Genomic DNA, 22,896 nt, shown 5'->3' with positions numbered 1-22,896 from the left:
GTAAACTATTGAGTCTCTTATACTCTACTAACAACAAATAACCTCCACTTAGATGAGTTACCATGAATCCAGTGAAGAGCTATCATGGAGTAAGACAAAATTAATAGAGTACGACATGGAGTAAGGCAGTATTAATTCAGAGTTCGAGGAGTAAACATCGGGAGCGATTAGCATGTTGGTGTTCGATAAGTGGTGAAATGCAGAGTCTTATTTTTGCGGTAGTGATTGATGATAATTTTATAATGAAACAGAACAGTATTTTTAGGGAAACTTCACTTTGCGTTCGATGTGAATACATATCAACAGAGGATCTATACGCCGTCTATTATTCAAAATTTATTATCGGTTTATTATTCCTCATACATTGCTGTTTACGCCAACATCATGCCTAAATGTGGAGTTTGTAATAAAAATATAACCACTAAACATAGTAAAATATCTTGCACTGACTGCAAGACATTATTTCATGCAAGCTGTAAAAATATGAGCAAAGATGACATTGAATTGTTGATATTCAATAATAAAATTTGGAGATGTGAACATTGCGCCTTAAGCAAAAGAAAAGATCTTCAACTAGAAACTGCTGTACAAAGAAACAACTTTACATTTGATGATGTGATGTCCGCTATAAATGAATTAAAGAGAGCCCAGAAACATATGATAAGTGATATGAATGAATCGTCATACCTCCTACACAAAAAGATTGATGATAACTCAAAAATAATTGCTGACCAGACACTAAAATTAGAAGAGTATGTTCTCTTCTAATTGAGAATTTGACAGCTGAAAACCATAATCTTCGTCAAAAAGTTAAACAGCTTGAGTTCAGACTTAAGGATGCGGAGCAATATAGTCGTAAAAGTATGATAGAAATTCATGGTATCCCCAAAAAAGATTTGATTGTATCAAATGTTGTTGATACAATTAAAAAAGTGGGAGACGTAATTGGTTTCCAAATTACGGATGAGATGATTGATGCTTATCACAGACTGCCAGGGAATAATAATATGTCCGACGGAATCATTGTCAAGTTTGTCAGAAGGCAGGATAAGGAAAATTTCATGAATAAGAAACGAGATAAAAAATTTATCACTACATTAAACATGGGATTTACAACTGATACTCTGGTGTACATAAATGAGTCACTCTGTCCACCAAGGAGACGGCTATACGTGCTCGCTCGGCAGGCAAAAAAGTCTAAAGGTTACAAGTACATCTGGCTACAAGATGGGAAAATACTTATGCGGAAGAATGAAGAAGACAAAGTTGTACAGATTAGGAATGAAGAGGACTTAAACAAATTACCGTAAGCACACTTATTTATGTTAAAATAAATTTTTATTTCTAATAATCTCTACCAGTTTTAATAAATTAATGAATTGTGAATTTAAAATTCTGCACCAAAACATTAGTAGTCTAAGAAAGAACTTTGATGAATTATTAGTTAATTTATCTAGATTTAAAAACATGCCAGATTTAATTGTTTTATTGGAAATTTGGATAATGTCAAATGAAGTATATTTATACGAAATAAAAAATTATGATATGATACCTAATTGCAATGAAGGTTATAGATCAGGTGGATTAATTGTTTATATCAATTCTAAATTGAACTACCGAAGGGCTTCTTTATCTCTGTCTGCATCTGATGCAATTCTTATTGACCTAGTGCACAATGGTATTGAATATACAATTCTTGCACTGTATAGGTTACATAGTAAGGATAAGAGGCACTTCTTAAATGAATTTAATGATGTGCTGTCTAAAATTAATTCTAATAACTGCATAATAATCGGTGACTTTAACTTAAACCTACTTTCCGAATCCCACTTAATAGATGAATATAAAACTATTTATAACTGCCATGGATTTGAATCATTAGTCAATGAATCCACACGACTTACAAGTGGAACATGCATTGATCACTTATTGCCAAGAATAGAAAATAAAAATAATTACGAAATAGTTTCAACTGTGAGTCATTTGCAGATAACAGATCATAGTCTTATAGGCGTCAGGATATCACATATTTGTAATGTGTCGCATTCCAATACTATTAAAAATGAGAATAATATGAATGCTATTAAAATTGATTATCATAAATTCATTTCCCTTATCGCTAAAGTAGACTGGCGTGATGTTTATATACATAACGATGCGTTAGCAGCTTTTGATATTTTCATAAGAAAATTTACTGAAATTATAAACAAATCTAAAACTCAATTAGTCAAACAGGGTAAGCAATTCAAAAAATTAAAACCACGGATAACAGATAAACTGTGTGAAATGATATCAATACGCAATTCATTATAAAAAAAAAAACAAAGCGCACCCTAATAACGTACATTTAATTAAACATTATAAAACATATAGGAATAAACTTAAAATTAAGATTAGATCGGCTAAACAAAATTACTATGATAACATGTTTGACAGATGTAAAGGAAATCCTAAAAAGGAGTGGGAAGTAATTAATTCCTTAACCGGTCAAAAAAGAAAAGATAAAGTTATTGAACTAAATAAGGAAATAATAAAAATATCTCTGAACCATTTCAAGTAGCTAACATATTTAACGATTATTTCATAAATGTTGTAAGTGACTTACGTAAACAATTAAATGAAAGTTGTAACGATACAAATAATGATCTGGCAAATATAAAATGTGAAGCGTCATCAATGTTTGTTGAGCCTGTCCTTAATGCTGAGATTGAAAATATTATCAAAAATCTCAAAAACAATAAATCCCCTGGTATCGAAGGAATAAGCTCAAAAATTATTAAATTAGCGGTAGATCATATATCACATGTCTTAACCTTTCTTGTAAATATAAGCCTCCAATCTGGAAAATTCCCGGACGCTTTAAAAAAAAGCAGTAGTAATACCTGTCTTTAAAAAAGGAGATAAAAACTCTGTTACTCAATATAGACCAATATCTCTACTCTCTATCTTCTCTAAAATCTATAAGAAATGTATGAAGAACAGATTAATATCGTACCTCAATAAAACTTCTTTTTTTAGTAAAAACCAATGTGGATTTATGGCTGACAGCAATACTGAAAAGGTGCTCTTAAATTTTACTACCCAAGTATTTCAGGGCATAAATGATAAGAAATGTGTGAGCGGTCTATTTTTAGATATAACAAAAGCTTTTGATTGTGTAGACCACAATGTCCTTCTACGTATTCTGTGGATGAGTGGTATTAGAGGTGTTTCATTTGATTGGTTTGAGATCTATCTGATCAACAGGCGACAGTGCGTAAGAATAAAAGGGTGTTTAAGTAACTTTGCTGGGGTACAATATGGAGTCCCACAAGGATCCATATTGGGAGTCATACTATTCATAATATATGTAAATAGTGTCTGTTCGGCACCGCTTAAAGGTAATGTATATGCGTTTGCAGATGATACTGCCTTGTGTTATGTCCGCAACATCTGGACAGAAGTGGCTGAGGATATGGACGCACTGCGGTTATGCTTTTCAAATCATTATATGATCTTGAACGTTGAAAAAACTTTATATATCAACTTCTGCTTAAAGGGGAAAATAAAATTGCCACTTACAATAAAATATAAATGTAAAAAATGTGTGATAAACAAATCCGACTGTTTAGAATGTAATGAGATCAAACAACGTGATATTTGTAAATACTTGGGCATTGTGTTAGATAGTAACCTGGAAGAATCATATTGCGCTATTAAAGCAAAACTTTTAAGCTATCTTAGGATATTTTATTTTTTAAACAAACTATCCCCAAAAATAACCATGAGAAAATTTTATTTTGCTATTGTGCATAGTCGACTAGACTACGGCATCAGCTGTTGGGGAGGAACTTATGTTACAAATTTAGATTCCATAATCAAAATCCAAAAAAGATTCGTTAGAATGATAAGTAAAAAAAGAACTACGGATCATTCTTTGCCAATAATTAGGGAATTGTCTATATTACCGCTACGTTATTTATATGTTTATAAAGTAATGAAAATTTTCCTTATCAGAAGCGGTCATAGAGATCATATGATAACAAAGTACGAACTTAGAAATAAAGGGAATGTATATGTACCCAGAGCAAATAAAACCAGTTATATTAAGTTCTTTTCAAGTACTGCTCCTAGATTGTATAGCATGATATGTATAGCATATATTGTATAGTATATGTTCCATGTAATTACATGATTTATGATTACAAATATAATTAATTATAATGCTTTATACTATTAGTCTTAACATAGTAATAGATGTTTTACATATATAACTTAGCGGGTAGCACTCGATGAAAGGTTTATTAGTAAACATAAATATTTGACGACGATTGATCTTCTCTATACTTAACTGCAGAAAAGATAAGTTTTCACCAGAGTAAATCATGAATTGAACCAAAACTAATCCTCCTATATAAGATAAAACTGTTTACTTTTCCCCTTACTCTAACTAAAAAGATTAATAGAAAAGGAGGGATGGTGCCACAAAACGGGCAAGACCCTTGTGGACACCTAATCTTTCATCTTTTACAAATAATATAAATTAAGTATAATTAAGTTAAGTAATAAATATTAAATTGTATTATAAAACAATGTTAAATTAAGTATGATTAAGTTAAGTAATATTATAATTAGTATTAGGATTACTCCATTAATTATTAATTCTGTAAAAGTGAAAGAAATAATAATAAAATAAATTTCATCTATGGCAGTATATAAAGATGTGATCACTATGCGAATCATGCAAACTCTAAGAGTAAACAAGCATATAACTCAAGTTTTTGTAGAAAAATCTGTTTCAGTGGTGCAATTCTAGATTTTGAACATATAAACTGGATAAAATTTTTCCATTAGAATAAATGATAAACACAACTCACACAACTTTTGAAATCTGCATCAGCAGATCTATGAATTTAACAACTGTTTTGCTTAATTTAACACTTAATAGTAAATAATGTTACTAACTAATTTTAATTCACTGTACAGATCTTACTATTGAAACAGTAAATTATCAGGTAAGATGTCATCCCAATTAAATTTAATTCACTGTAATTGCTGCATAAAATGTTTAAACAAAAATACTACTGGCCCAATTAAGCCTAATTGGTCATAAATTCTGGCAATGATAGAGAATATTTCTTTTGTTGTATCGGTCTCCTGTTTCAATTCAACTATCACTTCACCTGAACAGAATTTCTAATACACATAGCATACATTTTCAGTTTTGTTTAATGAGACACTGAAATTATCATTTAACAGAATTACACTCGGATAATTAGCAAACTATTTATGCAGCGAAAAACCATATTGCTTCAAAAAATAACTTACATCTAATTTTAATTTTCTATTACACCTAGATCACATCCTAAAATAAAATAATCAACAAAAGAATTGTTTAATATAGCTTGACAAGCAGCAGGAAATTGGCCCTTGTTATCTTCAGCAATTTAATTAAGTCATCCAATGGCTAAAAAGGAGGCACTAACTGTACTACAAGTTGCACAGTTCTTAATGCGTAATGATTTAGTTGTTGGTCAGAGGAATCCCATCATAGAATTATGTAGATTGCTATCAAAAAAGGCCTATACATTTTTATATCAGCAGTAATAACATATTTATGAAATCTTAGTTTTCTGTTTAGCCTCTGGAACCACTGTAAGGTATTACTTCAGAGGATGAGTGAGGATGATATGTATGAATGTAAATTCAAGTATAGTCTTGTACAATCTCACAAGATGTGTGGGTAACTGAAACCCTATTACTAAAGAACACCAATATCCACAATCAAATCTGTAGAACTCTCAACTTTGAATCAGCTAATTTGTGATGACGAGCTCACCACTAGATCAACCCGGTGAGAATAATTATGAAATCTGAGAACTATCGAAAAAGATCTTGTTGGACATTAGGATTGACAAGTAATGTGTCATTGAGGGATAAAAAATGTCAAATTTGCTGAGCCATCAAGTAAAGCTCAAAATTTAGCTGTTAGGCTTGATTCTTTAAACACAACATGAAGCAGTAGGCAATACACATCTGAATCAGAAACCGATCAGTCATGTAAATTGAGCTCAGACAAATGACTTAAGTTTAAGTATTCATGAATAAAATCAGAGTAACCAGCCTTGAGAGTAGGATTACAATTAAGCTTGCATTCTAAATTTAAGAATCTTTGTTTGACATTTGTTTGGCAAGAGTTTCACCAAGTTACACACTACTTTGTTTGCATGGTAGTGACAACAAATCTCCCATGTTCATTTTGATGTCTAGCAAAACTGGATCATTCTTTCCAATTTTGCTAGACATATCTCACAAATTAATCGTAATTACAACCCAGATAATTTTATTAATATTCTTGAATATTCCAATAACTTTCATAAAACAAATATTATATATACCTAAATAATAAATGAACAAACAAAATTTGAAAATGATGTATTACTCAAATATTAAACAATAATTTTGATTCTTAGGTTGGTAATACTGCTTCATACTAATAAACATAACAATTGAGTCCTTCATACTGACATGACAGATAACGTTAACTTTATTTTTTAAAATTTTGACAATCAATTGTTATATTTATATTTTTATAAAATTCTCTTCTAAAGCTTGGATTGTTCTTCATGAGTCGCTACAAATAAGGATATAGTGGTACTTTGGGTTGATAATATTCAAAGCCTTATTGGTAGCATATAGTTAAACAGAAAAGACACTTATAATACTAGGTAAGCCAAATATATGGGTTCATTCATTAGCAACAAATGTGCATCCAATGGTATCCTTCTGTTTCAGTCCAATTGTGTATATTACTGTGTCTGGGTTTGTCTTGGAGAGAATATGGTGACACAGTGCAACATTTGCTGAAAGACAATAGGTGGTATTGATTGTTTATTATATACAGCAAGATCAAAAATAAAATTTATAAGGTTGATTCTCCATGGAGGACATGAACAGGAATATGTTAGAAAAAAATGTGTGTCAACATTAAGGTGTAGTAAATTCTGGATACTAATACCCACCCATAGGTGCTGTATAACTTGGATGGTCCTCATATCTACGTAAATAAGGATTAGCAAGGACTGCATTAAAATTTGTGTGATTCGGATGTGTTTTAAAACAGGCAATGTATGATGCTAAAAGCTGGTCCCGTCTATTCCAAAGTGATGGCTCACCGCAGTCAACAAGAATGCTTATGACAGGGCTTGATCTAAATGCACCTGTAGCAAGATGAAGGAAAGCATGACATATGGCATCCAGCATTTTAAGCATAGTATGATGCGCTGAAGAGTAGGCAACACAACCATAATCTAAACAAGGAATGAACCAAGAAATAATAAAAACACAACAAACATGACCAATCGGCTCTCCAATTGGTGTTGCTAAGGACTCGCAGGATATCTAAAAGTTGGGAACATTTTATTTTTAATTGTTTGATGTTTGACCCATAGCTATCAAAAAATAAACCTAAAACATTGACATCAGGAGAGATAGCTTTCCATTGAGTAAGACTTGCAAAATAAAAGGGTCCTGCAGGCGAGAAAGACTACAGATTTTGTTTTCTCGGATGAAAAGGTGAAGCAGGAACCTTGACCAAGCTTAAAGGCGAGATATAGTATTCTGTAATAGTCTCTCTGCTGTGGTTGTTGAATAGGATGTAATTTATATAGCAAAATCATCCACAAATAAAGAGCATGAAGCAGGTGGCTGCACATATTTAGTAATACTGTTGATGGCTATAGCAAATAAGGTGGCACTTAATACATTTCCTTGAGGCACTTCGTTCTCCAAGGTAACACTACCCAATAATCTCAATCACGAACACAGAAAGTTCCATCATTTAAGAAACCCCTAATAAAATCTAGCATACTGCCCTCAACTCCCCACTCTTTGAGGGTGTTTAGAATACCACGTCGCCAAGCTGTGTCAAACGGTTTCCTGATATCGAGGCACTGGAGAAGCAGAAAAGCATTTTGAATAGCTGCTTCCAGTGACACTAAATGGTCAATGGAAGATCGTCCTTGACTACATTGTTCTTGAGATAGAAGACCATGTCAAGTACCATGTAAGCTTGCGGTTCACCATTCTCTCCACTTTACTTTGGATAAAACGCTTGTCAACGAGGTGGAGCAGTAGCTTGAGGGACGTACTTTGTCTTTACCAAGTTTTAATTACTGGTACAAGAATGGCTTCTGACCAGCCAGGTGGGAAGGCTTATGCGGAGAATAAATCATTATAAATACTGAACGCAAAGGAGCATTTAATTCACAAACGTTTAGTGATAATACTTCAATCTGTATCTTGTACTTCTGAAATTCTAAAGTGTAAGATTAAGTGAGAGACAACCAATGGTAACATTCTGCCAAATTACTTGCCACTACAGACGCTGATGAAAGAAGTTTTCCTTCATGAATGAGTCCAAGAATAAATTGTTTAGGTGATCCACAATCATCAGTCAGGCCTTGGTCGGGATGTCACTGATATAAATGCCTTGGCAGACATTTGCATCAGTAAAATACAAATCAAATTTTGTGTTCACATAGGCCTCAATGCACATCTTTACATCCAACCTAACATGATTCCCTCAAACTAATTGATCGAAACTGCAGAAGTGCGAACTCTGCGCCTAGTCCAGATTTGACAGCACCATTTGTGACTGTGAGTGCCTCAGAAAACGAATGAGTTTAAAGTTAAATCAGTGCTACACTCACACCAATCAAAATTATGTCTTATGCAACACAGAGATTCAGACCTACACCCAATTAAGTCAACCAATTTAGGTCACCTAACAAGGGGAACGCTACCTCATTCTGGTTCGTGCATGAGCTGGGGACAAACCCTGCACCCCACCTGGTCCCATCATGGTGTCTCTTGTGGCATTATCAAGTCATAATCACGACTGCCACTGTTGGAGGGAACCCATGTGCCTCCGGTCGCATGGGTTAACATACCCCAGCGGCACGGCCACCCCACCAGCGGAACCCACAAGGCGAATCACAAACAATACCAATATAACTGTAGCACGATGCCAATGCGCCTACCTCCAAGCAATCTAATGCCTAAGCCGGACCCCTAGTCACCCGGGATCCTACCACGATCGAATACCTCGATTAAACTCCCTCTGCATACCTACACACTGCAAGGGTGCAAAGAAAACTAGCCACTATAGACCACTCCTCGTGGATCATCCAGTTAATACGGAGATCCAGAAAGGAATTTTATTCTCTTAAGTTCCCTAACAGCTTGTGAACGATCGACTTCGTATCGGGGACAGACATAGAGGATGTGGTCCACTGTATCATAAGTCCCACAACCTAAGCATAGACTTGAATCCACCAAACAAAACCTAGCCAAACTCGCCCGAAGAGAAACTGTGTGATATACTGATTGGGGGAGACCCATCCAGTCGCACTTTTGATCCACAAATTGCATGGATCTTTTTCCACACAGTAGACATGGAGGTAGTGCATGAGATAGTGTTCACTATTTCATTCTTGACTTACTCTTAGCATTCAGAAATACCAGACGACATACCTCTCTAGCCTTACAATACAAATCTAGATGTTCATTTGTAGGCTTGCACTTAAGTTTGCAAACAGCCTTGCAAACAACTTGCCTGTTGTCATTTGCAAACAGCATTTTAGCAATCATCATTCCACCAAGGAAGAGAATGACGTCTAGTGTTTCCTGATATTTGCAGGATATTTTTATTAGTATTCTCAAGCATCAGGGACGTAAAAGAAGTAAGTTCATCAAAGACATCTGCACCATTGTCATACTGTGATGGGAAGGCTTCATGGTAACTGTTCCAATCTGACTTTTAAACAATCCATTTCTGTGGCCTTTGTTCACCTCACAGTTGATACCAAAAGCAACAATAATTGCCCTGTGGTCACTGCCATGAAAGTTGTCACAAACAGATCAATTAAGATCAGGGAGAAAACTCTGTGAGCATAAGGAGAGGTCGATGTTGGACAATATAACAGATGATGTCATGAATGTGTATGAACCATCATTCAGTACACAAAGATCTAAGTCTTATCTCGCTCTGCTTATTATGTTTCCTCAAGAGGGGCAGAAAGTTGAGCCTGAGGAAGTATGGTGGGCATTGAAATCTCCTACTATTAATGATGTGATGGAATCTGTATCAGATTTGATATGTCTAGAAACTCAAGAGTTTGGTGAGAAAAACAAATTGCAGATGTGCAATTTGAAGGAGACAGAAATTCTTACAGCAACAGCAGGAATGAAGCTAGCTAGGAATGAGGGTAGGGTAGAGGCCATGTAGCCGACACCTCATTTCGCATGAAAATAGCTACTCAAACAGTTTATCTGCTATCCACGAGACAGTCATGTCTCTCACAGAATAGCCTCTGGGTGTTACCATATCTTTTTGTAGAAGGTGCGTTTCTTGGAAGCATATTATTAATGGTTCATATGCGCACATTAATACTCTAACATCTTGAATGAGGGACCGAAGACCTTCAACATTCCACTGAATAATGTTCAAGAATAAAGGTAACTAACTATAAATATAGAATTACAGATAAATATATAAATATTAGTTGTAGGTGATCAGACTTTTCTTTTTCAAATTTTTAATTTTAAAAAACTCTAATGTTCTGAGATCAGATGATTCCTCAACCACATCTTCCAGTATACGAGATGATGTTGGGGAACATTTTGAAAAATGGGAAGTCACAGACGAAATCCCAGAGAGACAAAGTGGTTGTGTGGCCTCCCATAACAGGAAGCTTATTTAGATGGCTTACTGCCAGCTGTATTTATTGATGCCAGTACAAGTAAAGCTTTGGGGGACAAGAAATAAGAGAGGGATCCCATTAGCAGCAACTACCGACTTCTTATTCATCTTTGTTAGCTCGAAATAGTTGCAGTAAGTGAAGCAATCTGATCAGACAACATTTGAACAAGTTTTTTCAGCTCATTGAAGGATCTGCACCGTTGGATACCTGCATTTACAGGGGCTTTACTTGACATTGCACCAACAAAAGACATCCTGTTCGACCAGGTTACAAGAGCGAAGCATCTTTTTATATTCTCTTTGAGCAGCTGGGAAAGAAAGCTTTTGCTCGGTATAGATTTCTAGGATTGCCTTCTCTTTTTTAAAAGTTGGGCAATCTCAAGAGAAAGCTGAATGTGTTCCCGCACAGTTAGCACATTTTTCTTCCTCCTGGCAGTTAGTGTCATTGTGACCTTCTTTGGTACATCAGGTGCAAATTATAGTTTTTGGACAAGATGTTGTAAAGGATGAGCAACATAAAACCAAACCCATAATGAAACTGCTACCTAACATTATTTATGAAAGACTCACACACAACTAGCGCAAATAGTGGATGTATATGTTACTACTGACTGCTGCTATCATTTATCAGGTGGTTGGTTACATGTCAGTGCAGTATACATTTTGTTGCAGTGCAATATTGTGAATGCAGTTGTGTTTGTGTAAAATTCCTGATTAAATCAGGATAGGGGGAGATAACTACAGTTGAGGCCTATATTCGTTCCGGATCATTTAAAGACTCACATCAAGTATTCATAGAAAAATTTCTGAATGCCTATATCCCAGCAAATCATACGTGATTTGGTTAAAAAATGGGGTATGATAGGTTTAGTTTCAAATGCAAAATGAAAAAGGCAACCTTCCGTTAGGACTTCCACAGGCCATTGCCAATATTGAAAGGAGAATTACTGCCAGTCCAAAAAAATCACTACACAAGTTATCCCAACTACCTGGTGTTAAATACATATTTTGTAAAATTCTTCATAAATTAAAATTAAAGCCATATTATATTATAACTGTGCAACAGCTGAAGGAGACAGACAAACTGAAACGACTTGATTATTGCAACTGGCTTCTCGAAAACATTTTTGGTAAACAGGTAGACCAGATGTTGTATTTCATTTCAAACAAGGCATGGTTGCATTTATCTGGCTATTTTAATTCGCAGAACACCAGGTAGTAGATGGCAAGGAATCCTCAGGAGATTTCAAGCGTCACTTCATGATGAGAAAATTGGTGTTTGGTGTGCCATTTCCAGTAATCATATTGTGGGACCAACATTTTTTGACCGGACTGTCAATAAACAAGTTTACCTCACAATTTTCAAAGAATTCTATGCACAATTAACTGATAATGAAAAAGAATACAGCTTCTGCCAACAAGGCCAAGCAACAAGACACAGATCAAACGTTTCACTGAATCGCTTTCATATAGCTTTCACAAATGAACGAGCTGTCAGCAGAGGATGGTGACCTCCACGTTCCCCGGAGTTATCTACTTGTGATTTTTTCCTCTGGGGCTACTTAAAGGAGAGAGTTTATGCATTCCCATAATACTGATGAACTAAAGGTGAACATTCAACAAGAAACAATATAGCTGACAACAATGTTTTGCATCAAAACAACTCTCAATATGATCAATCAATCATAAAAGTGCATCAATTCCCAGGGTGGTCATTTTGAACATCTTCTGTAACAATAAGGTAAATAAATGCAACATTTAAATTACATATTATGTTTTTCTTATTTAATTTATCTGTATCATTCATAAAATTTTATTCTAACGTAACCTACTGATTCTGCAGTGGTTATTTTATGGGATCGGTTTTATGTTGCTCACCCTGTAGTATGGCCATACCCTTGACAATGGAAACATTGTCAAGGGTAACATTCATCAAGACTGTTATCCTAATCAGAAAATGCCGAGTGAGGGCTTTTTACTAGACTATTTTTGGAGGTTTTTCAGATGGACTACCAACCACCATAGAATTTATTTGTGAACTTGAAATTCTGGTCCCACAAGTACCAGTGATATAATGGATCAGTAGAGCACACACATACTGGAGCTAGAGCTAAATACAACTGGGTTTTTTCAGATGCCCAAAGAACATCATTTAAGACTCACTACATAGAGCATCCAACCATTGGCACAATAATTTTCACCTTGGGTTATGGTTGTGTTTTGTAAGGTGTCGCAATGCCATGAGTGTATGTGTAAAACTAAACAGTGTAAAATGTTGTTGTGTAGTTGTGTAAGGGTATATGTTGTAATCTGTGTACTGTTCTTGGTGTAGTGTAAAGTATTCTGCAACTCAGTGTGTAGTGGGAAGAAAAGCTGCAGAGGCTACGTTTGTGGGGAGCCAACCCCCAGTCTTAAAGAATAAGACACCTCATCGGGGATGAAGAGAGAAGAGGAGTTCATGGGATATGTGAAATAATGCTGAATTGAAGAAATAAGAGAAGACAAGGTTTGACTAACATCCAGACCCAATGATCTGGAGGAGGAATCAGATACCTATTATATATGTAGCAAAACCAAATATTATTAAAAACATGGATCAAATAAAATAACACATAATTAGGTTAATTAATCATAATGTACTTAGTGGTGAAGAAAAACATCATGACAATAAAATTAATTTTTATTTGTACGTTTAGCACATTTTAAAATTCCTGTAACTAAGAAAAAGCAAACTTGCCATAATCTGATATAAGTTTCTCATAATCTTTCCTAAGTAGCTGCATTTCTTTTTCAGCAGCTTCTGAGTGTGCTGTCATGGCTGTTAACTGTGCTGATTGACGTTTAATAAGACGTTTAAATCTTATTAGTTCTATATTTTCAACGACTTTATTGCGATCTCCTTCTGAATCAACAGTTTTTTGACATTCTTCCAAGGGTTCATTGTCACTGAAATGTTCTAGTTCAATTGCTTCAACTTGATCCACAAAGCTCTGGAAATATTGATAAGTCAAGTTAAATACATTTAATTTTTAATTATTACAGATTGTAATAATGGTTTTACTTAAACTTAACAACAATATAAACTAACTTATTGCAATTATTTATTTACTTTCTCTAAGTTATCACAATGTTGAAAGAAATTTAGAAAACAACTAAGTAAACCAGTCCAAAGTAAAAAGTTAACTTGAAAATGAGAAAGTACAAGTAGGCATATTAGATTTTTGGGTGAACGCATTTGAAGATTTAATATAATTAATTTCACAAAATTAACAAATTTCAGTAACATAGATTTTCTCAAAAACATGATCATAAAAACTGAAAATGGGATATTCTTTCATTTATCACATTTTACCTTTGATCTGTGGAAGATACTTATCTTTCATTTTTTCTAAAGACTTTGTGAGGAAAAAATAAAACAAACAGAACTATTTAATAAATATAAAGATTAAAAATTTTATTAAGAAAATAATAATTTTTGCTTAAATTTGTCTTTCTTACCAACATGAAAATGCATAGGATATATTTTACCTTTAAACTAAGTGATGAAGGTGTAACTACTGAAGCTTTCTGTGATCAACTATGCCATGAAATTAAACATGACATGAATTGACAACAATTTATGAAATCATTTGTTTCTATAGGAAGGAAATGAGGTAATTCTAGATACAAGGGAATATTTAACAATAAAAATAAACTACTTCACAACTTAATACAAAAAAAAAAATAACATGCTTACTAAACCACACTTATAACTTAACTTCTTTGACTGTTTGGACTGACCTATAAGACAGTTCTGGTAATCAAAATATAATCAGGGATGAAAAGTGGAAAAAATAAAAAATGTGACAACATAAAAGACAGCAGTTTTGTTCACTGCACATAGATGAAATTCCTCCTTATGATGTTAATACCCCAATTTTCTAATTGATATCTGATGCTATAAATTGTGCAGGTGATAATAATTTAAAATACAATCTTTGATATAATATCTATTGTTAAACATGCAAGGATAAACTTTATTATTTCTCAGTCTTAAGTTTATTCTTAAGTTTACTATGGAATTTTCCCATCTTTTTACCAAACTTCTAATTTTTATAGCAAAGGATTCCCTATTTTGATACCAAAATAAAATTTACACCTAAATTTTCTGTTTGCTTTAGCAATGTTTTTCCTTCAGAGATTCTTGGCCAGCATGGAAAGGATGAAAATTTGTAATATACAAATACAGAATATAAACTTGATATAAAAGAATTTCAGCTGGATGGTGGTTGTTCCATCAGTTGGACAGTTTACGGACAAATATGGTACAAAACAAAATTCACCACTTTTACTTGCTTGCTTTCTTTTACAATTTGAAATCTATGCAGGCTTAATGAAAAACAGTAGATTATAGTAACACCAACTACTAACTTTTCTTACAAAATCGTACTACACAGAATTCAAAAGGAAGTTATAAAAAATTTCACCGGTTGATTGTTCTGATGTAATTTTTCTCATTGGTGACTGATTTTAGACTCTTGCTTTTTGAATTAGCATCGAAACAGCATCCTTAAGTTTTATTCCGGGTTAAACATTCACCACCCTGTACTTGGAAATGATTTTTCAGCTCTTCAGATTTCCATTCTAATATCAGGATCTTAAACACCCATCTTGGTTATGTTTTTTTATAAACAAATTTTTAACAATAGGATAAGATGTACCAATACTTACAGAATGATAATTAAGAAATTTTTCAAGAGGTCAATTAACAATTGACAATCAATAGATTACATGCACATTGATGAAGAGAGGTGTAACAACTTTGTATAATTTCATTAATATATTGATGTAAATGCAGAATGGACCACTTAACAGGGTATTCCAGACTCATTTTAATCTTCAAAATTCAGACCAACTTTGAAATGTTCAACCCATTTGTAAACATGACTCAGGTATACAAACAATTTGCACTCATGAGTATGATTATATTACATTGAATAACAAAAATGAATACATTCCATTACTTGTCTCCATTTCATATATAATATATTAATATTATTTCTGCATTAACCCTTTCAAGAATAAATGTTTTTTAAACACATAACCCCAAAAAACCAAAAAATACTACTCATTTTATTTTTTACCAAGAATAATAACCATAATTCCAAAGTTTTTTTTACAGAAGTGTCTAACTTATGTTTTAGACAAGGGTTTTTGGATGATGTTTTGCTACACCAGACCATAGGAAAAACTAGACTATTATTATTTTACTATAAAATAATATTGTTTGTAATTTATTAATTTTTTTTAATTTCAAACCGAAACAATTTCAATTATTTTATATCTGTGTACAAACTTTATTTTGCTGAAAAATAACTAACCTAAACCACAGATTTTCAGTTTTAAGCAATGTGATTTTTTTGATAATACTGGTCAACATGATTTGTGTCACGAGTACCAATACATGTACTTAATGCAGTTTTTTATCCTGTTTTCAAATATGAATTCAGATTTTTCTCCATCACCCACAGTTTTTTATTTTATTTTTTTTTAAATATTTTAAAAGTTTTTTCATCCATTTGTCTATTGTAAAATAAAAGCTCCTAGAGCTAAATATGATGGAACCAAATGAGCTAACTCAAAGGGTAGCGCTGATACTGTTGTACAGGTTCAGACGTGGATAGACATGTACAAAAGTGATCTGGTGTAGCACACATCATCAGAACGTAGTACTGGTGTAGAACACATCATTGAACCAGTAAATACATTGTGAGTGCTTTGCGTTTGAATTACTGTGTACTAATTACATATTTACAACTTTATTTCTTTTAATTAGTTGTTAGTTACAAAATGCCTAGAGTTTGTTTAAATCATCCTAACAATTTTTATATATGTGGTGAAGTGAGGCTAAAGTCCCAAAGGCAAAACCTTATTCCATTAGTAAAAAAGTGTTATGAACTGTATTTTGGGTGTAAAGTCAGAGACCAAACAAGGACCTGGGCCCCGCATATCTGTTGTTAATCGTGTTCTAGGCTTCTCACTGCATGGAAAAATGGCACATACCTCATGCCACATACCATTTGCTATTCCTATGATTTGGAGAGAACCCAAAGATCACTCTTCTGACTGTTACTTCTGTCTGCTTAACAAACATTAAAGGGATTATGTCAAAATCAAAACATACAGTGGTGTACCCTACCTTGCAATCTGTAATGAGACCAGTTCCTCACTGTAAGGAATTGCCCATTCCAAAGCTTCCAGAACATATGATCAGGTGAAGAGCTAAGAGTCTGATGGAAGTAAGGAAGAAAAAGAAACAGATTCTGGTGATACAATTTTTGAACAAAGCAGTTCACCTAAGCATCTACTGACTCAAGAAAATCGATCTCATACAAAATTTAAAATTATCCGAAAAACAGTAACTGTCATTCAGAATTAAAGACTATTTTTCTGAAGAAAATGGCTGGGTGTTTTGTAATGACACTGCTTCTCTTACAGAGACACTTTGAATGAACATAATCCAACAGAATAGTGCTTGTTCATTGATTCCTCTAAAATTATTTTAAAAGCTTCTAACAATAAGCTTCTGATGGCAATAAATTCCATCAGTACCTGCAGCTCACTCTGATAGTATGAAAGAAACATATGAAAACTTTAAATTTATATGCATTATAAAGCTTTTTATATTCAAAAGCTTCAATATGCATGAAATACTTATGGTGATTTGAAGGTAATTGCACTTATTTTTGGCGTGTAGCTTGGTTACACAAAGTACTGTTGTTTTTCTGTGTGAATGGGATAGTAGGGACAATAAAAACCATTTCATTAGAAAAGAATGGCCTAAACGCGAATCACTCATTCCTGAACAAAAAAAATGTGAAACATGACCCCCTGTGTAATCCTAAAAATGTGTATCTACCTCCATTACTTACCAAACTAAGATTAATGAAGAATTTCGTTAAGGCCATAGACAATACTCCTGGTTTCATATACTTAAAACAGAAGTTTCCTAAAATTAGTGATGCAAAAATTAGAGAAGGAATATTTGTGGGTTCAGAAATACAATCATTAATGCATGATGAAAAGTCTGATGAACTATTGAATCCACTGGAGAAAGCAGCTTGGCAAGCATTCAAATGTTACTCAGTTTTTTGGGAAATTGAAAGGCGGAAAATTAGCATGATATTGTCAACGATCTTATAAAAATTTGGATTGCAATATATCCTTAAAAGTACACTTCCTGCACTTGCACCTAGATTTCTTCTTGGAAAATCTTGGCACAGTGAGTGATGAGCATGGGGAACACTTTCATCAGGAGATTTTAGCTATGGAAAAGAGGTATCAAGACAAATTGAATCCTAATATGCTGGCCAATTATTGTTGGACCATCAAGAAGGATGCTCCACAGGTGAAATATAGCAGAAAATTCTTTGTTACTTTCTAAACGAGTCAAATGTTCAAATATTGTGTAATTAAGAATACAGAAAGTATTAAAATATTTGAAATTATAAATTTCTGTCTCTCGGAAACCTTGCGTGATGGGAATAAACCAATATCATATTTGAATTCAGGAGAAAAAATATTGTCAGAATACATATTTTTCTTTCTGAGACAGAAAAAAAATTCTGTTTTGTTCCTCAATGTTATTAACACAATTTTAAATCATTATTGTAATACAGGTAATAGATGCAGTAAATGTTGTACTGACATAATAGCAAGCAAAAGAAGACTGCAACTAATTTCCTAACACTAGGTTTATTAGTTTTATTTATTTCATTAAAACAGTAATTGCTAAACGCCAGACTGTTAAAGAGTATTTCTTTTTTAATTATTACACTGTAATAATTAATTATAATTATTAAATGAAGCTACTCTTATTAGCATTCCATTGTTTCCATTGTTTAATGGTAAGAGTTAGTTTTAAAAAAAAGTCCTGTAGTCTTCCTAATACCTTAAAAATGCAACTTCATACTACCTGATTTCTCATTTTTTAAAACAAATGCAGTATGTTTTTCCTTCTATATAAAAAAATTTAATTGTTATAATTTGAAAGTTCCAGACCAATTAACTTCTATCAAATCTCTTATCTTCATTATTTTTGTACTACCACTTATTCTGTTAAAATCTAAATAAAAACCCAAAATTTATTTACCAAACTCTAAATTCAGTTACTTGGTTTAGTAACTTAAGTAATAAAACACAAAGAGCAGAAAACCATCTATAATACAACTTTACTTATAAACATTAAGGAAGCATGACAGATCACATTTTGTGCTACTACAACTGCAATCACAAATTTATTCTACACTAGCTAAAATACTTTTAAAATGTTCAAAAAAAACATAAAAATGAATTTACATGGATTAATCATTATTAAATAACACCTTAAACACAGTTTATATTGAATGCACTCATTGCTCACTGGTATTATTTTATTAGTTAATGTAGAGGCTGGTTTACATAATATCATCGACTGAGACTTTTAGAAAAATTGTAAATGATATATCATTATTTGGTGTTATAATTAGAGATAATAATTAAAGGATCAATTAAAAAGTGTTAATAGTTAAAATCAAAAATAAAAAAAAAAATAAAAATTGTTTTGAAAAAATCAAAAATCTTTTTATTTTTATCCTGAACTCTGTTTCTATACTACCAGTGATTTGCTTATTAATATAGTATTATTTTAATACTGTTAATATGTAATTAATAAAAATCACCTATAAACACACAAAATAGCAAACTTTATATAAACTTAACAATTTACACAAAAACCTTTTTGAATCCATGGATTCATCATAACATACAATATTCTAAATCTGGTAATGCATTTTACCATTACTATGTGTAAAAAGTGGTAGCAGTCATGATCAAACAATATCACTTTTATCTCCACATGAGCTAAATTTTGTTAAAATGTTCAAAATAAAATGTTAAGATTATTTTCAAAATTATCAGTTATTACATAATAAGCAGTATCTGATGCAAAGTATTACAACGGATTACAAATTCGTTGTTCAAAAAGCTTTTTACATAATATAATATTTATATATGTAACATAAAATATATAAATATAACCAAATTTCAATTTGAAAAACCATAAGACAGTGTTTAAGGGAGACAGTCTTATAAAAACTACAACAGAGAGCAGTACTTGTATGATAAATTAATATGCAATTTTCATTATTTCAGTTTTTTATTTTTTATTTTTATTATGCAGTTATTTCAATAATGACTGAAGGTGCAGGATTCTGTGAAAGTACTTTCATGTAAAATTATGGTAAGATATGTCTTATCTCAATATTCTGTACTAAGGGGTTTTAGTAATATAATTTAATAATACGGAGAAATAATATGAATCTTAAAAAGATTAATTTCAGTAATATATATATATATGTGTATGACTGCTTCATTTTCTACACTTTTATTTATGTTTTGTATAAGTAACTTTTATTATACAACCTAAGAATCTTACTAAGTAAAACATTTAATTTTCATTATAAATAAAATATAATTTTTAAAACTTTATTGAAAACTCAAAATATAAGCTATTACTACGAACATCTATTTAAGACAGTACATCACAAGGTTTATAATTATAAAAAGAAAATCTGTATAAAACGACATAACAAGGTTTATAATTATAAAATGACTGATTTTTTCAAAATTTTTACTTCAAAAATATGACTTCTGAACAAATGTGATGTAATTCAAACCATCAAACAAATAGCACAGCAAGGTAAACCAGCTGTTATAAGCGGGTTAATTTATAACAAGCACAATTGCTTACCGATAGACTGGAACCTACCCTAATATGTACGAGACAATACAGATAAGATTCTACATTTGAACAAAACTGAACTATGAGCAATATCTCTTAAGTAAAGACTGCTGGGAAATTTCTCTCCTTAAGGTTGGTGAACCTGTGTCTTTCATGACACAGTAATGTACATACTGCATTGTTGTCTGTAAGTTGTCGTGTTGTAGTATCTTTGATTATGTATGAGTTATTACGTTATAAAATGAATAGGAAAATCAATGTTGCAGCCAACTGTGAAATACGTGGAGTCATAAGTTTTTTAAATCATCAAAATATTAAGCCGGCTGAAATTCATAGGCAGTTGGTTGCTGTGTATGGTGATAATATACTGAATGAAAGAAACATCCGAAAATGGTTTGAGAGGTTTAGAAATAACAGAATTAATGTGTATGATGAAGAACATTTGGAAAGGGGCTTGTTGAAACACATTGATGATGAAATCAGAAAAGATCGTCATCGCTGAATGATTTCCGACCTGGCCCTTCTTTTTCCTGATGTTACAAGAGCTGTTATTGGTCGCATTGTTCGTGACCATTTAGGCTTCAGAAAGGTTTGTGCACACTGGATGCCGCACATCTTAACGGAACATTTCTGTTTATTGTATTTATACTATTCTGTTAAAAATTTAATTTCCTACAGAATTTTATTTTTGTTTATTGACAATTTAACAACATTATTAAAACTCAAACGTAACAATGTGTTTTTCAACTCCTGTTTTTTGCTGGTTTTCTAAAATACTATAGAAGTTACAGTTCTCGGACTCATTTTTTTCAATTTGTCAGATTGAATTTCATATTAAACCATCAAATTAGCTTGAATTTGGTTGTCTCACGAATTTCTGTGAGGCTTCATTTCACTAAAGGAGATAAAATTTGGGTGAAATTTTTCTCCAGCCATAACTTGTTAACAAAGCATTTGCAGACCTATATTTATATGTACTTTTTTCTTTATTTTTACATGTAAAACGAGCTGCCAAAGTATCTGCATAACCTGGTAAATCATCCTGTATAATAAAAATAAAATTTTAAAACCAAAATTCATACATATAAAAAAGAATATTATAATGCTAGTATGCTACAAATTGAAATAAGTTGTCTTGAAAACTAATGTTTGGCCGTGAAGATTGATGGCTTCCCACATACATTACAGCTCAATATACTGAGTACAGAAAATTGAAAAAAAATTGTTATAATGTAACAGAACTAGCAACACCAATGGAAAATAAAATCAAATATATTGGTTGATACAGAAGCCAGAAAATGACTAGCATATGAGAAAACATATTTAGAACAATGGAATCCCCAGCAATGTATCATATCTGGTTCCCAAACCAGACTAAAACATTGCACCATATCACATATGGCTTTCAACTAGAAAGCATTAAAATAAATTTTTTTACATTCATTTAAAGAACAAGAATTCAGTATGATTTATTATCTACGCAAATGAGTGTAGCAATATTTGTACAACTATAAACACTTGAATGCATACAATTAAAATCTAGAAAAAAGTTTGATCAATCTGTTAGGAGGAAAGACCAAACTGAACAAAGGAAGTAAAATTTACAGTAAAACTTAATACTGCAGAACTGTTCAAATTATTTTTGCATAATACATTGCAAAAATACAATTTACTGTAATACACTTATCACATACATTTATTTAATAAATATTATAATAATAAAGTCTAACACTTTAGACTTTCTATTAATTTCTATTAATTCAGTAACCACTTCCCTAGTGTTCCTTTTTACTTCCTTGTCCAAAGTAAGGGAAGTACTGTGAACACAAAAAATTTCCGGTTTTCAAATTTCAATGGAAATATCCATTTTGATCCCCCCTGAATCCACTGACTAGATTCGGCGTGACATATGCACGTACGTACATACGTACATACATACATACATACATATATACATATGTGCTTATGTATCTCGTATAACTAAAAAACAATTTGCTGTAGAATGTTGACATTTTGGATTTAGGACTGTTGTAACATCTAGTTGTGCACCTCCCCTTTTTGATTGCAATCGACTGGACCAAAAGTGTCCAAAATCAAACAAATTTGGATTTCAGACTTTTTCTTAACTGCAGTAATAAGCCCTCTATGAGAGCTTTTTAATGATATATCATAAGTAATACTTATTTTCATTGGTTTCAGAGTTATAGCCCAATTAAATTTTAATTAATGTAATACTTGGATCTTACAAGGGGTGGGGCACTCGTTATAAGGGGAAGGCAAATCGGTTTGAATCAGACTTCATCTCCTTTTTTTTAACTTTTTTTTTTTATTTTAGTTTAATAATATTGATTTATTAATAATTATTAACCTCTGATTGTAAAAAAAAATTATGATA

At 32.3% G+C, this 22,896-nt stretch overlaps 1 protein-coding gene across 1 annotated transcript in view; it reads right to left on the bottom strand.

The window, feature by feature from the left end:
* LOC142322162 (uncharacterized) overlaps nt 1-22,896 on the bottom strand; it is a 78,713-nt gene that overhangs the window by 25,075 nt on the left and 30,742 nt on the right. Inside the window, exon 7 of the mRNA XM_075360917.1 lies at nt 13,479-13,731. Coding sequence (XP_075217032.1) covers nt 13,479-13,731 — 253 coding nt within the window. The remainder of the gene's footprint in view (nt 1-13,478; nt 13,732-22,896) is intronic.

Source organism: Lycorma delicatula, chromosome 3 (assembly GCF_047948215.1).
Source record: "Lycorma delicatula isolate Av1 chromosome 3, ASM4794821v1, whole genome shotgun sequence".
Lineage (NCBI taxonomy): Eukaryota > Metazoa > Arthropoda > Insecta > Hemiptera > Fulgoridae > Lycorma > Lycorma delicatula.
This window is presented reverse-complemented; position numbering and strand designations above follow the sequence as displayed.